At 35.6% G+C, this 15,279-nt stretch overlaps 1 protein-coding gene across 1 annotated transcript in view; it reads left to right on the top strand.

Moving 5' to 3' along the window:
• The window catches only part of DNAH5 (dynein axonemal heavy chain 5), a 143,868-nt gene extending 130,536 nt beyond the window's left edge, over nt 1–13,332 (top strand). Inside the window, exons 72-79 of the mRNA XM_068670986.1 lie at nt 273–492; nt 1,142–1,347; nt 2,147–2,350; nt 2,922–3,137; nt 5,584–5,796; nt 7,899–8,051; nt 9,833–10,064; nt 12,884–13,332. Coding sequence (XP_068527087.1) covers nt 273–492; nt 1,142–1,347; nt 2,147–2,350; nt 2,922–3,137; nt 5,584–5,796; nt 7,899–8,051; nt 9,833–10,064; nt 12,884–13,035 — 1,596 coding nt within the window. The 3' untranslated portion in view covers nt 13,036–13,332. The remainder of the gene's footprint in view (nt 1–272; nt 493–1,141; nt 1,348–2,146; nt 2,351–2,921; nt 3,138–5,583; nt 5,797–7,898; nt 8,052–9,832; nt 10,065–12,883) is intronic.
• The last annotated feature ends 1,947 nt before the right edge of the window (nt 13,333–15,279 follow it).

Genomic DNA, 15,279 nt, shown 5'->3' on the forward strand with positions numbered 1-15,279 from the left:
GCTTTGGATACTGGTCTCCATTTGTACATGAAGTGTACATGAAAACAAATGGTTAAGGCCTTGGTTTTGATTTGGTGGGTCTGTGGTGCAAAACTGTGGAGGATTTATTCCTTTAACAATTCTTATAAGCACTTATCACTATTTATATTATCTTTTGCTATAGTTTAGGTACATTGGCTGTGTTCTTTACCTACATCGTAAACAAGATTGATTTTAGTGCTTTCAGTATGCAAACACTATCAATAACATTATATTCTTCTGTTTTGAACTAGGGGGGTTGGGCACTTCTGCAAAACTGCCACCTTGGACTTGACTTTTTGGATGAGTTGATGGACACTGTAACAGAGACAGAGACTGTCCATGAAGGCTTTCGACTGTGGATGACAACTGAAATTCACAAACAGTTCCCCATCACGCTTCTTCAAATGTGTGTTAAGTTTACCAATGAGCCACCACAAGGGCTCAGAGCTGGACTAAAGAGAACATACAGTGGTAAGTGCTAGAGTGATGATAATTCAAAATTATATTTTGTTTGTTTTTTTTTGGAGTCTTTGTTGTTATTGTGTAGTTGCTCAGTAGCCACTGGTAATGGGTGGAAGCAACTATGAGGAACTGATTATGATAATGCAAGGACACATCTTGATTCTTTGCTTGAGCTAAAAGTTATGAAAGTTAGAAGGAAGAAATCTGTTGAAGTTCTGATTCCAGAGCTAATTAGACAGCGGAACATGGAAATGCTTTTTATTTTCTCAAATATTGTCTTCTACTATCTCATTTCTAAATATTTAAATTGTTAATCTCCTCGTGCATTTGGCAGAAAAGCAACATATTAATCTTTGTTGGCTATTAAATGTCCTTTACACTGCACTCAACAAAGGTCTGTAGTCAAAGAGTATTTAGAAAAAAGCAACCCAATGCAAAGTGAACTATTAGCAAGTTTGTTCATTTTCTGAAGTTTCTTAATCTGGGATACTGCTATGAACTGTCTCCAGCACAGAACATTTTGTAGGACAGTAATTGCCTCTAGGCAGAGGTAGGTAGTCAAATAAATATCTCTAGGACTGATGTTTTAGTACTGATTTGAAGTACTTTTGAAAATACTGCTGCTGTGTTTCTTATAAAGCCCACTTATAATCAATAGGTGTCAGCCAGGATTTACTAGATGTCACTGACATGGTACAATGGAAACCAATGTTGTATGCCGTAGCTTTTTTACACTCCACTATTCAAGAAAGACGCAAGTTTGGATCTCTGGGTTGGAATATACCCTATGAGTTTAACCAAGCTGATTTCAACGCCACTGTGCAATTCATTCAAAACCACTTAGATGGTGTGGATGCCAAGAAGGTAATTAACATTTCTGGGGAAGGTGGATTAAGGTTATAAAACTTTCCAATAGCAGAATATGTATGCATAGTTCCTAATAATTGAAACACAAATGTGATTTTAAATTATTATTTATTTTCCACAAACAATCAGTATTCCAAGTATACATGTCTGTAGACCAGCATGTTTAAATTAGACTTTTAATCTTGTGCATGCAGAATTTCTGTATTAACCCATACGTTAAAACAAACCAAAGCCAATGTTCCAGGCCTTCTCACCCTAAAACTTTGCAAGTATAAACCCTAGAAGTATAGACCCTCATATCAAAGCTAATTATGTCTGATAGTTAAAAATGGACCACTTTTTTTTTTTTTTTTTAATATTTTGTTTAAATCAGTATGCTCCAAGCTGTCTTGGCTGCATAAAGACATGGACAGTTGCCTTTACTGACTACGTAGGATTTCTTACGTACAGTCCTCACTTTCATTTGGACAGTCGTACAGAGAGAGATATGTGGCAGATCACTTCGCAGTTAGCATTTTAAGTGAAGTTGAAAGTGTGATTGGAATGTAGCTGTATCACTCTTGCTCAGATGCCAGATTTAGCCTCTTTAATTAGTTGCCAATGAATTATATTTTGAGAAATCCTTGAAGTTGTTCTGGGAATACAGTGTTATATTAACACAAGAGTGGTAAGAAAATAACTTGCTTTCAAAAGGGACAGGGTTACAGGACTTTGTATATCAGATGTTCTTACTAAGGAAGATATAAATAAGTGAGAAGAGGATTAGCTGAAGTCACTTTTTTCTGTTTGGTTTCAGGGGATCTCCTGGAGTACTGTTTGTTACATGATAGGTGAGATTCAGTATGGTGGCCGTGTGACAGATGACTATGACAAAAGGCTGATGAACACCTTTGTAAAGGTTTGGTTCAGTGAAAATACATTCAGCCAAGAATTCTGCTTCTACAAAGGATACAGCATACCCAAATGTACTATGGTGGATCAATATCTTCAGTACATACAGGTTGGTAAATGAAAGCTTCTCAACAGGGGAAAAAACATAATTCACTTAAGTTTCTCACAAGTTTCTTTGTTCCTGAATTTTGTCTTTTCTTCTGAGTATGTATTTTGTCTCTTCTTCACAGACTCTTTATTGCTTTTTAACAATGTGTATATTTTAGTTACAGTACTAGTTATCATTATTATCACGTCAGTACCCTTTTCTTTTTCACGTGATTTACCTGAGGGATGTAGCTGAAGGGATAAGTTAAGGGATAATTTAAGTTATTAAAGAGTGTACAGAATGGAGTCCAGCTATTGGGTACAACCTCACAAAAACAAAGAGCATAGACATATGAGAGAACAAGTTGACTATTGGAATAATGTATGAAGGTAAAAACTAAATTTATTGTTAACTTTGGTGTGACTTGGGCCATGACATGACAAATAACTCGCAGAAAGTTATTTGCAGTAAGACTGTGTGAAGAGATCCAGCTACTTACTTAACCATGTAAGATTGTTTGTTTGTTATTTTTAAAAATAATTAGCATATAAATCTATCTCAAATTGTGCTCTTTTTATGTTTCACTATGTAGAGCCTTCCTGCTTATGACACACCAGAGGTATTTGGTTTGCACCCCAATGCTGATATCACTTACCAAAGTAAGCTTTCCAAAGGTGTATTGGATATCATCCTCTGTATTCAGCCTAAAGACCGCTCTGGTGGAGGAGGTGAAACCAGGGAGGCAGTTGTAGCCAGACTGGCTGATGATATGCTGGAAAAGCTTCCTGATGATTATGTACCATTTGAAGTGAGTTATTAAAATTCTGTCAAAGACATTTGCTCTTTTTTGCTTTGTATGGATAAAAAAAAAAGTATATATTTTTTTAAATCGTATCTGAATTAATTTATGCAAAAAATACTTCAAAAACGTAAAGTGGCCTGACCAAACTCTTAACATCTATAATGAAGTCACTAGGTATATGCTGAAGGGCTGATATAAGAGCTTTTTCAAAATATTAAACTACTTAATGGTTAAGTTGTCATTTGCACTACGGAGGTTAGGGGAGGTCATCAGTTTTTCAGACAAGCTTGTTGACATTGTAGTAGAAAACTGAGGTGGTGCTACAAATGTAGTTATGCTTCTGAATGTATTACCGCTTTAATATGCGTATTACCATGGGATTCGGCTTACAACCTGAACATACTTTTAGGTTGTTTTAATTTCCAATGGTAGGCAATGATTTTCTCCAGTGAAACGAATGCCACAAAGCTTGAAAAGCTTTTTAAGCTTTCGTTGTTTCAAACCTAGTGTTGCTATCTCATATTAACTCATATTAACACATAGTAGCCCATGTAATGTTATTTGTAATGGCCTCACAGTCATTTCTTTTCTGAAAAACTAACTTCTTTTTATGTGGAAGATGGGATGTTTCTAGAAATGAGAGATTTCTTAAAAAGTTAGAAAACATTACTGATGACAAGATACACGGACACACGAATTGACTGTACTCTGTCCCCATCCTCAAGACTACAATTTAGCTGAGTATTTGAAAAAGTGTTGTTTCTGCATCTAAGTTGTACTTTAGTACCCCAGAATTTTAGGATACTGACATATTTCTTACCAGATAAAGCTGGTTACAAACATAAATGACAGGAAAGTGCTTGTAAAATAGGTATGGTTCCAATATTTCCCATATCAGAGGATGCTGAACTTTTGTGTTTATCTGCAAAAGCATGAAAGCAAGAAGGTTTGATTATGACACTAGTAAAGCATTTGCAGTAGTTTTGTTATGAAATAGATGTGAATCATTGTAATATATAATTGGAAAAAATATCATACCTGTGTTTTACGCAAGGGCTAGCTTTAACAGATTCCCAAACTTTCCACCTGCTCATTTAGGCAATAAGATGTTTTACTAATTAAATCCTGCCATCTCCTTATTGAGGAAGATCTATCTTCCTATCCTTAGTCATCTGGCATTTTGATTACTCTTTAATGGAAGTTAGCACAAAGACCTAATAAAGAGCTAAGTACCTTATGAACCCCTAAATTGTCCTGCTAGGATACTGAGCTGTGAGAAAGGAGCAAAGAGATTTGTACAGTCTAACACTCTTCTGTTTCTTTTTCCACAGTAGTAAGTTTTTGAGTATAGACTCTTTTCAGGTACTCATGTCTTATGTCTGTTGCTTTGTGTTTTCTATAGCCCATTTTGAGTTTCATAGCCTTCTTTCCCCAAAAATGACATAATTATGATAATGTAGTTTATCTGAACAGATTAGTCATGTATCAGAATTTTGAACACTAACTATCTAGCAGTCTTCCAAACGTTTGTACTTCCTGAAGTTTCTGACCTAGAGTCTTCCTAGAAGCCTGAGTTTTATGACTTTCCAAAAGACCATATGTGCTGAACCAGAAGTCTGAAATCTGCAAAGAACTGCAATTTGTTCAGCTTCTCAGAAGGGTATTGCTTTAGTGATGGGCTAAATCTCCTGGTAGTTCTTAGTCCATCTCTCTTCAACTTCTACCTAGCATCTTCAAGAATAAATATGTGGATTAATAAAGGCATATATTGCATACTGTTGTTGTATAGGTACATTTATCTCTATTAAGTTTGCAGAAGATCTATTTTGGAAGATCAGCTTTGATCCTGATCTGTCTCAAATTAGAGGGGAAATTAAAATAACAATAACAGTGAATGAGCAGTAATAAAATTTTTCACTAGTTGAAAATTACTTAAAGTCCTCATTTTGGTAGTTGTTTTAGAATAAATGTGTAGCAAAATCCTGATAAACTTAGAAATGTTACATGTATTTCTAAGAGAGTTGATACTATATATATATAACTCAGTATACATGATATACTGATATATGATACGATAGATAATTTTTTGATCTTTGGCACAAATAGAGCCATATAGATTACAAAATTTCTAGTTTTGTCCCTACAGTTGTTGTTAAATTGTTAACTTTACACTTTTAAATGGCTTTTTAAATGACTTCAGCTCGTAGAGTTATATATATACTAAATCATGACTTAGGCTAAAAATAGAGGCAGTCTCAGCATTGTAGAATTCACTTGGAACAAAATCCTATGTTTCTGTTGCAGAGAACTTCAGGGTTATGCCAAACTGACCACTTAACTGACCACTTAGTTAAACTAATATAGCGTAAAAATTGTATTGGTGCCTAATCTCGACATAAATCCAGCTTTGGCTTTTATTTCTGTTGAAGGTTCTATGGTTTTCTACTTACAGGTAAAAGAGAAACTAAAGAACATGGGACCTTTCCAGCCTATGAACATATTTTTACGTCAGGAGATTGAACAAATGCAGAGAGTTATTTCATTAGTGAGAAGCACTCTGACTGATCTAAAACTTGCCATTGATGGAACAATTGTTATGAGTGAAAATCTGAGGGATGCTTTAGACTGCATGTATGATGGAAGAATTCCTGCTAGCTGGACAAAAGTAGGTGTGCATCCCTTGTTTTGTTAGAAAAAAATAAGTATTTATTTATTATTATTATTATTATTTTTAGAGTTAGATTGAACTTCTAGACAGACAGTAAATACTTTTTTAAACATAAGTGTCCATGTTAACCAGGACACGGTGTGACTGCTGGGGTAGAATTTGGGCTAAAATAAGAACGGTCAAAACAAGTTTTCTTTCATTTATAAAAATAGAAATGGGGGTGGCAGATGCCTATATTTCCCATTTTAATAGACTATGTGTACTGGCAGGTTAGAAGGCTAGAGAGAAGACAATAACTTTAAATGCAGTGATAGATTTTCAAAAACAGCACCCACACTACTGGGCCATTTTGGTGCTATTCTTTGAAACTAGGACTTGTAGTCACAGAATCACAGAATAGTAGAAGATGGAAGGGACCTCTGGATATAGTCTAGTCCAACCCCACGTAAAGTGAAATCAACTAAAGCGGGTGTCACAGGACTCTCCAAGACTAGAGCCTAAAACCATTCTCAGAAATCTGTGTTCTGGTATTCAACCACCCTCACTGTAAAGAAGAAAAAAAAAAAAAGAAGTGATTTCTTAAGCTTAAATAGAATTTCCCATGTTTCATCTTGTGCCTTTTGTCCTTTCACTCTGAAGGCTCTGGATCCACCATCATTCTCCCCACACATGGTATGAGCATTGATAATATTTCCCCTGAGCCTTCTCTTCTGCATGTTAAACAATCCCAGCTCTCTCAGCCAGTCTGCATATGGTAGATGCTCCCATCCCTTAACCACCTTTCTGGCACTTCTGAAGACTTGCAAAGTATTGATTATGTAATTTTTTTTGGTCATGGTATGGTTGATAGTGATGTGGTAACTACAAAAGTCTCATCAAAGCCTAAATATTTTCATATTCTAGCGTTGTGCTAGGCTGTATGTCCTGGTGATGTTATTTCCAAATAGGGGTAAAATTAAATATTTCAGTAATAATTATACACTGATATAGAGTAAAACGAAATATGTTTCTCAGAGAAAAGAGTGGGAAATTGTCTAATGGATAGAAATGGCATTGGGTTTTATTAAGCTATTAAGCTGCTTAGGATTTTTTTTTTAATTTCTTTTAGTATATCGAGAAATTCCTACTCACTGGACAGCTCTAATAGAGATGTTAAAAACACATAAAAAACACATAGATGTGCTCAGAGCAGTGTAGGTACTGTCCTCCCCACTCCTCCAACTTCAGATAGAATTGCTCCTCCTTTGAATTATTCAGCTATTTGGGTAACCAAAGAACTCTTTCGCTTATGTATTTTAATGAGATACTTGATTATATTTAAAAACATAAACCAGTCACCCAGTTAATTCTTTTGAAGGCAATTAACTTTTTTAATTTAAAGATTTCATTTTATTACATTTGTACTGAATCCATGGGTTGAAATCTGACAGCTCTCTTTGATTTAAAGAAAGTAATTCAATTATTCCAGTCTTTCACTTACAAATCAGAAATATAAATTGTTTTCAGGGATAATGAGAGCTGTTAATGTCAGCTGATGGAAATAAATGTAGAGAGGTTTGTTTTGCTTTGTTTTTATTAACAAAGTATTTTCATGGTACAAAACAGACCATAATGGATGCTTCACAAAATAAGTATGATATGACCATTAAAAGAAAAAAATCATCATAAATCTTTCCATAGTATAATTTCAATTTTCCTTAACATTTTTTTTTTCAGAAAAAGCTGAATAGTTTTGGCAGAAATCCTATTATCTTGAAGCAATGACCCTGACTTTAGAAAGACATGTAGACAATATTTCTTCCTAGTTCAAACAGCTATCTAATTTTGTGAAAACATCATAAAATAGACAATTACCACAGGGAGCATTGAGCATATCTGAATGGAATGGTAGCAATGAATTTGAACAGAACAAGAATTTGCTTCAGGTTTCAGTGTGAGGCAACTATCAGGCTAAAAGCTAATGTATAAAAAATGAGCTTTAAACATGCTTTACTATTATTACCTTGTGTACTGATGAATTACTTTTAATTGACATGAATATGATGTTTTAAAACTGTTGAAGAAGATTAAAAAATGAATACACGATTTATTATTTTTAGGCATCTTGGGCTTCCAGTACACTTGGTTTCTGGTTTACTGAACTTCTAGAAAGAAACCACCAATTTTACAGTTGGATTTTTGAAAGACGACCAAACTGCTTCTGGATGACAGGATTTTTTAATCCTCAAGGATTTTTAACTGCAATGAGACAGGTAAACAGTATTCAAAGCCTCGCTCTGCCTATTCCTAGATACACTTTTGAAATGTATATTGGTGTGATGGATGTTGAGTTATGCACATGGCTCCATCTTATCAACAATGAAGATATATGACTGCATAACTGATTATGACTTACTGAGTGAAGTGGTCTTCCAGCACATGTACTTTTTCATTATCAATCACTAGTATGTTAATTTTTGTTTCACTACTTTGATCATAGGCCTATGAGGGCTACGTTACAACATTATTAAGGTATAGTGGAGAAGTAATGTCTCATGTTGCTATTCAGACATTCCTGAAAAGAGGTGTTACACCCATGAACTACTTTTCTTTCTTTCTTTTTTTTTTTTTCCCCCTTCCTTTTGTTCTGTGTTCAGTTCTCTCCCAGAGTTACTTTTCCTTTAAAAGCAGACTATAAATATCTATGCTGATCAGCATACTGGGACATACATTGGAAATGATAATTCTGTCATACTGGGAAAGAATACTCAGGTAGGAATGCAATGGGAGCTCAGACAAAAGCTAACTTTTGGAGGAGACGGAACTAAGGCTTACAGAAAAGGAAAACCTCATCTCTCTCAAATCTGGGCAGTGTAATCTTTGGATATCTAACTGAAGTTTCAGTGGGTGATCTACTAAAAGCACAGCCATATAACCTTGGAACTGTATAACAAAATACTTTTCTTGAATAAACAGTCCTAAGTATCTTGCACCCAAATCTGTGGAAAGGATTTATTAGTAGTATCTGAAACAACTGGAATCTTCTGAACTTTTCTGCTTCCCTAGTAGAGAACGAGAGGTACATAACAACATAAAGGTCACAGGTAAACAACAAAGTGTCTGTCTGGGCTCTGCTCTTGAGCTCTACTGTGAAATAAATAGAAATGAGAAAAATGAATAGCTACAATGATAATTGAACTTTAACTCTTCTGCTCTTTTAAAGCAGCTAATTAAATGGAGTATGGGGTAAACATTAACTTCAAAATGAATTCCAGTTACTTCAAACAAAGGTCTTGAAAAAACGTTTAATAAACTGGGATAAAACTTAGGTGTGACATAACTTAATAGCAGGAAATAATAAGGAATAGGGCAAGACAGTTGGGCAAGTGTTGTCCAGTGCAGTAATTAACTGACTAAATTTGAAATATGTGTTGACTCTTGAACACATCCATCTCCAAGTGTTTTTTTTTTGTTTTTTTTTTTTTTTTGACAGTCACTTTAAGTAGTTTTAGAGCTGAGTGAGCTCCCTCTCACTATTAAGAATATAATTAATGAATACCATTATTACAAGAAAAGGTAGGCAATCCCAGAAAACGTGCAGCAAAACATGCTTTTTTTCATTGTAACTGTTTTACTTGTCACAATGGTTTCATATTTCCTGAAAGCTGTGAAATTTTCATGTTCACAAGAGCCAACAACAGCATTTATTGGTTGTGTTACTGTATAGTTGTAACATACTGTATATAATAAAAAGATTAAAATAATAAATAAAAATAAATTAAAATAAAAATCAAATATGGCAGATAAAGTACTGGAAGCCTTGTAGTACCATCCCATTGTTGGCTTAGAGAGAAGGCTAATGCTGTAGACATGTATAGTATAAAAAGTTAAATTTGAGAGGGTAAATTATGACCGTACAAATATAAATATATATATAATAAATATAAATATATATATAATAAATATAAATATATAATATAATAAATGCTTGGAAAAATATGGTTCTCTGAATATGTAAAAACGTAACCTCCAGATCTTCATCTGTTTTGGGCAGGAAATAACAAGGGCTAACAAAGGATGGGCTCTGGACAGTGTTGTGCTGTGCAACGAGGTCACTAAGTGGATGAAAGATGATATCACAAGCCCTCCTATGGAAGGTGTCTATGTGTATGGGCTATATTTGGAAGGAGCTAGCTGGGACAGAAGAAACATGAGACTGACTGAATCTAAACCCAAGGTGCTCTTCGAGATGATGCCAGTTATAAGGATATATGCAGAGAACAACAGTACGTAACTGAATCATAAAGGACATTAATTTGATAGACTTTAATGTAACTTTTTTTTTTTTTTCAGCTGCATGAAAGTCTCTTGAGCTTCAGGGATTTCATCAGGCTTTCTCTATTCATGTATACATACAGCATCTTTTTCAACAGGACAGGCTTCTCAGTCTTCTATATAAAATGAGCTAGTGGCCTTCCTTGATAATCAATAATGGGCACTTCTTCCCCTAATATTTAGATAGGTCTCCACGTTCTGTTCTTAATGGTGTTAATAACTTTTTAAAACCCATTACAGATGAACAGTTCTCTGCCTTGTGACAAGCATGCTCATATTCAGTCTTTCTCTGCAATTAGAAGCCATAATTCCTGGTGCAAATACATACTGTATTTTAACACTAATGTAGATGCTAGTAATGTTCTTAATACACAACTCTGAAAATACTGTTGCTTACTTTTCTCAAAAAGTATATGGGTAGTGTGTGGCTCTTAAGTGAGTTAGTCTATTTTCTCATTGGTATTTTGAAGTACTAGGTATAGACTTGCTATGATAGCTTAGATAACAGAAGTTTATATATCATAGACCTGGATATTTGCAGAATGCCACTCCTAAACTGATGAGGTGGTTGAATCAAAATATAAAACCATACATAAGCTTTGAAAGCTAAATCCCCACACCAAAATCCACTGCAACATACAAGTTTTTTTATATCCATAAATGTATGTATACACATATATATACAACATTATATATACATGTATAAACATGTATATCACACATATAAGTTATTTATGGTATTCATATAACATATACTGGCTGCTCTTGGCTTGGACTGGCGCACGCTTCGTTGGGTTAGAAACTGGCTGGATAGCTGGGCCCAGAGTCGTGGTAAATGGAGTCAAATCCAGTTGGAGGCCAGTCACTAGTGGCATCCCCCAGGGCTTGGTGCTGGGGCCGGTCCTCTTTAATATCTTCATCGATGATCTGGACGAGGGCATTGAGTGCACCCTCAGTAAGTTTGCAGATGACACCAAGTTAGGTGCGTGTGTCGATCTGCTCGAGGACAGGAAGGCTTTGCAGGAAGATCTGGATAGGCTGCACCGATGGGCTGAGGTCAACTGCATGAAGTTCAACAAGGCCAAGTGCTGGGTCCTGCACCTGGGGCGCAATAACCCCAAGCAGAGCTAGAGGCTGGGAGATGAGTGGTTGGAGAGCTGCCAGGCAGAGAAGGACCTGGGAGTGATGGTTGATAGTCAGCTGAATATGAGCCAGCAGTGTGCTCAGGTGGCCAAGAAGGCCAACGGCATCCTGGCTTGCATAAGAAACAGTGTGACCAGCAGGGCTAGGGAGGTGATCGTCCCCTGTACTTGGCTCTGGTGAGGCTGCACCTTGAGTACTGTGTTCAGTTTTGGGCCCCTTGCTGCAAGAAGGACATCGAGGTGCTTGAGTGGGTCCAGAGAAGGGTGACGAAGCTGGTGAGGGGCCTGGAGAACAAGTCCTACGAGGAGCGGCTGAGGGAGCTGGGCTTGTTCAGCCTGGAGAAGAGGAGGCTCAGGGGCGACGTTATTGCTCTTTACAGATACCTCAAAGGAGGCTGTAGCGAGGTGGGGGTTGGCCTGTTCTCCTACATGCCTGGTGACAGGACGAGGGGGAATGGGCTTAATTTGCGCCAGGGGAGTTTTAGGTTAGATGTTAGGAAGAACTTCTTTACTGAAAGGGTTGTTAGGCACTGGAACAGGATGCCCAGGGAAGTGGTGGAGTCACCATCCCTGGAAGTCTTTAAAAGACGTTTAGATGTAGAGCTTAGGGATATGGTTTAGTGGGGACTGTTAGCGTTAGGTCAGAGTTTGGACTCGATGATCGTGAGGTCTCTTCCAACCTAGAAATTCTGTGATTCTGTGATATACGTTATATATGTGCTGTATATACATAAAAATGCACTCCTTTTTTTCCTAGACAAGGCTATGCTTGCGTTAACAGAGGAAGCAAGCAGTGGCAAGAAGCGATGGAAAATGTTTTGGTCTTTGAGAAACAAAAGGGCTGTAAGAACTGAAAGAAAATTAGGGAGTTAAGGAACAATGAAAATACTGTTTTATGGAAATGTGTGATTTAGATTATTATTACATGTGTGTGTTTGAATAAAATAGGAAATGACATTGAATAGTGCAATAGGATAGGAATATCCAATGTTGAATGTAAATCTGGAAGTTTCCATTTAAAGTGTTCCACCTCCAGAAGCAAAGTCTGCTTACATGATATTTTATCAGGGTTTTCTGTAGCTAATCTTATATAAGAGACATAATGACTGTGAAAGCAGCCAATATGCCAAATATTGAACACTGAAATATTAAGACTAGACTATTTTTCTGATTCTTCAGTGAAAATGTTGATTTATATTCTGAAATACTGACTGAATTTCAAAATGTATTGTTCAGTGTATTTCCATGAGTAGAGCATATTGTTATTTTGACATATTAATAATATGTTTTTAAGCCACTGCTCAGTGGACAGGTTGAACTAATAATTATGCTAAACAAGCTAGAGCATCCATTTACATTTCTTGCTACATCCAGTTCCTGGGGACTGACATTAAATTCTAAGCCTCCAGGAATTTCAAGGATTGCAATATTACCTTCATCTGGCAATAGCACAATGATGAACAGTGTGAGAATCAAGTATGATTTTTTTTTTAGGTGGTGATGGAGAAATGTGTGCTATTGAACTTTGATTCAGTTTTATGTTTGCCTTGTGCCCAATCTTTTAAGGCCCTGTTTTCATACCCCAGTTTCATTTTTTTTTTTTTTTAATGTCTTTTCTGTCTTCTCAGCTTCAAAGGATCCACGTTTATATTCTTGTCCGGTCTACAAAAAGACTGTTCGAACAGATCTGAATTACATTGCTGCCATGGATCTTAAAACCCTTCAGCCTCCAGAGCACTGGGTACTGCGTGGGGTAGCACTTCTGTGTGATGTCAAATAATGCTGAAAAAGGTTTACTAATTCTTTTCTGATTTTAAATATTAGCATTGACGTAGCTAGCTATATGATAGATTGTTTTATAAAAATGTATTTTCTATGTATTAGACACCATTGTGGCCATTACAGTAAATTTTTCTCAATAAACCTGTACAATAGGCTTATAAAGGCTAAATCTTAGAATAATAATAAATTTGGTAAATAGATTCAAGCACTACCCTTGAAATCTTGGTTTTCATGATAAATAGAGTTCCTATCTCACTAATGTGTACTTTATTTTATCCTGAATAAAGATTGATTTGAACACTGTTACTTTGCAGTGGTTAATTATGGTTGTATTAGGGCTTCAAGCAGCTAAACGCATATCTTTATTTTATGTATTTATTTATTTATTTTGCCTATGGAAAGCTAAGATGAGTTGATAATTCATATTAGTTAATATACTTCATGATGATGTTCCAAGATTATCTTCTGTCTTCTAGGTGGCTTGCTCTCTAAATAAGGAAGGTAAGACTGGAACAACGTTGCACCTGTTCCATCACTTGGAAAACAATTTCATTGTATTACATAGGAAAGCAAGCATTTGACAGCTGCCAGAATTCCTTAATATCTGATTCATGACCTATAAATAAGTAATGGAGAGGAAGAAAATCGTTCCATAAAAATGATGTTGCTTCTTTTTTTTTTTTTTTTTTGTGTGCTGTTACACCAAATGTGTAACCTTCATCAAGGTTATTAGTTGTTTAGCTTTATCTTTGTTTCTGCTATATTTTTGCAGTGTTGTGATTTTATATATTGTTCTTTTTTCTTTATCCTTTTCTACTTATGTGCTGAAGTCTTTTTGCATCTCAGCTAGCTAAGTCCACATGGGAGTCTATCTTCAGAGAGAAATGTTAATACCTCTACTTAGTTGAACACTGTTGGCTTTGCAAATCAAGTACACTTTTGTAGTCGTCAAAAAGTCTTCTTTTTTTGTTTTTGTTTTTTCTTTTTGAGTCAAATAAGTCATGTACCTTAGAGTGAGCCTCTAGTCATTCACAATAAAAAGTACTGTAGAAGATTCTATTAAACTAAAAGAAGAGAGATTTAGTTTAGATGTTAGAGATGTTAAGAAGAAATTCTTTGTACAGAGGGCAGTGACGCACTGGAACAGGTTGCCCAGAGAAGTTGTGGATGCCCCATCCCTGGAAGTGTTTAAGGCTAGGTTTGATGGGGCCTTGGGCAACCTGGTCTAGTGGGAGGTGTCCCTGTCTATGGCAGGGGGCTTGGAACTGGACGATCTTTAAAGTCGCTTCCAACCCAAACCATTCTGTGACAGTATAATTCTAAGAGGAAGCAGAAAGAGAAAGTATTGCTGGTGCATCTGTCATACATAAACGCTGCAATGGAGAAGCTGTTCTCAATTTTATGTCAAATCCATACATGGAATTTGAAGGGTTCCACTTTCAGAGATTATAAGGAAGAAAGAAAAAAAGAAATTTTTATCACAGTGGGCAGTAGAGTTCCATCTTTATAGTAAAAGTGTAGTCATCATTACAAATATATATATATATTTTAAAGTACATTATTAAATTCTATGTACTAACTGGATTATACAGAAAGTATCTCATTCTGAATTGCCATTCATTAAATTCTTTTGATTTTTATTATTATTATTTTATTTTCCTTCCCTTGCTTGGAAAATTATCCTGTTCTAACTAGCTGGAGCTGAACATGCAATGTAGCTTCTTAATGAATCTTAAAATGGAGCTTGACTAGTGCTCATATACAACATTCTTATTTTTATCAATCATGTTTTAACATCATGTTTGCATTGCATAAGCATGATATATGTGTACAAATATCTGAAGGATTCTGGAACATATATAAGGCTTAGGAAAAAATGCTGCAGAGTTAGATTCATATGAGACAGCTCATCAGTTGTGTAAAATAAAAGCTCTATTAAATAGATGAAGAAAAATGACATAGTTCTTTATGGATCTTAAGATCTACTTGATTTACAGTTTACTGGAGCATCTGGCATCTTCTTTCAGTCTACAATATGCTTTTTCTTAAAAATTTCCAACTCCTATACAAGTTTTTTCTTTACCCTTTGTTCTTATAAAAGCTTAAAGTTAAAAAATCCATCATGAGTGACAGTGTATGTGTGTTTGTGTATGAATATAGTAAAAGGAAAATGAAAATCTGGGCTTTTAAACTAACCAGTGAATACAAGTTGCCAATCTGACTTTGCCTGTGAAATCTGCAC

Source organism: Anas acuta, chromosome 2 (genome assembly GCF_963932015.1).
Source record: "Anas acuta chromosome 2, bAnaAcu1.1, whole genome shotgun sequence".
Lineage (NCBI taxonomy): Eukaryota > Metazoa > Chordata > Aves > Anseriformes > Anatidae > Anas > Anas acuta.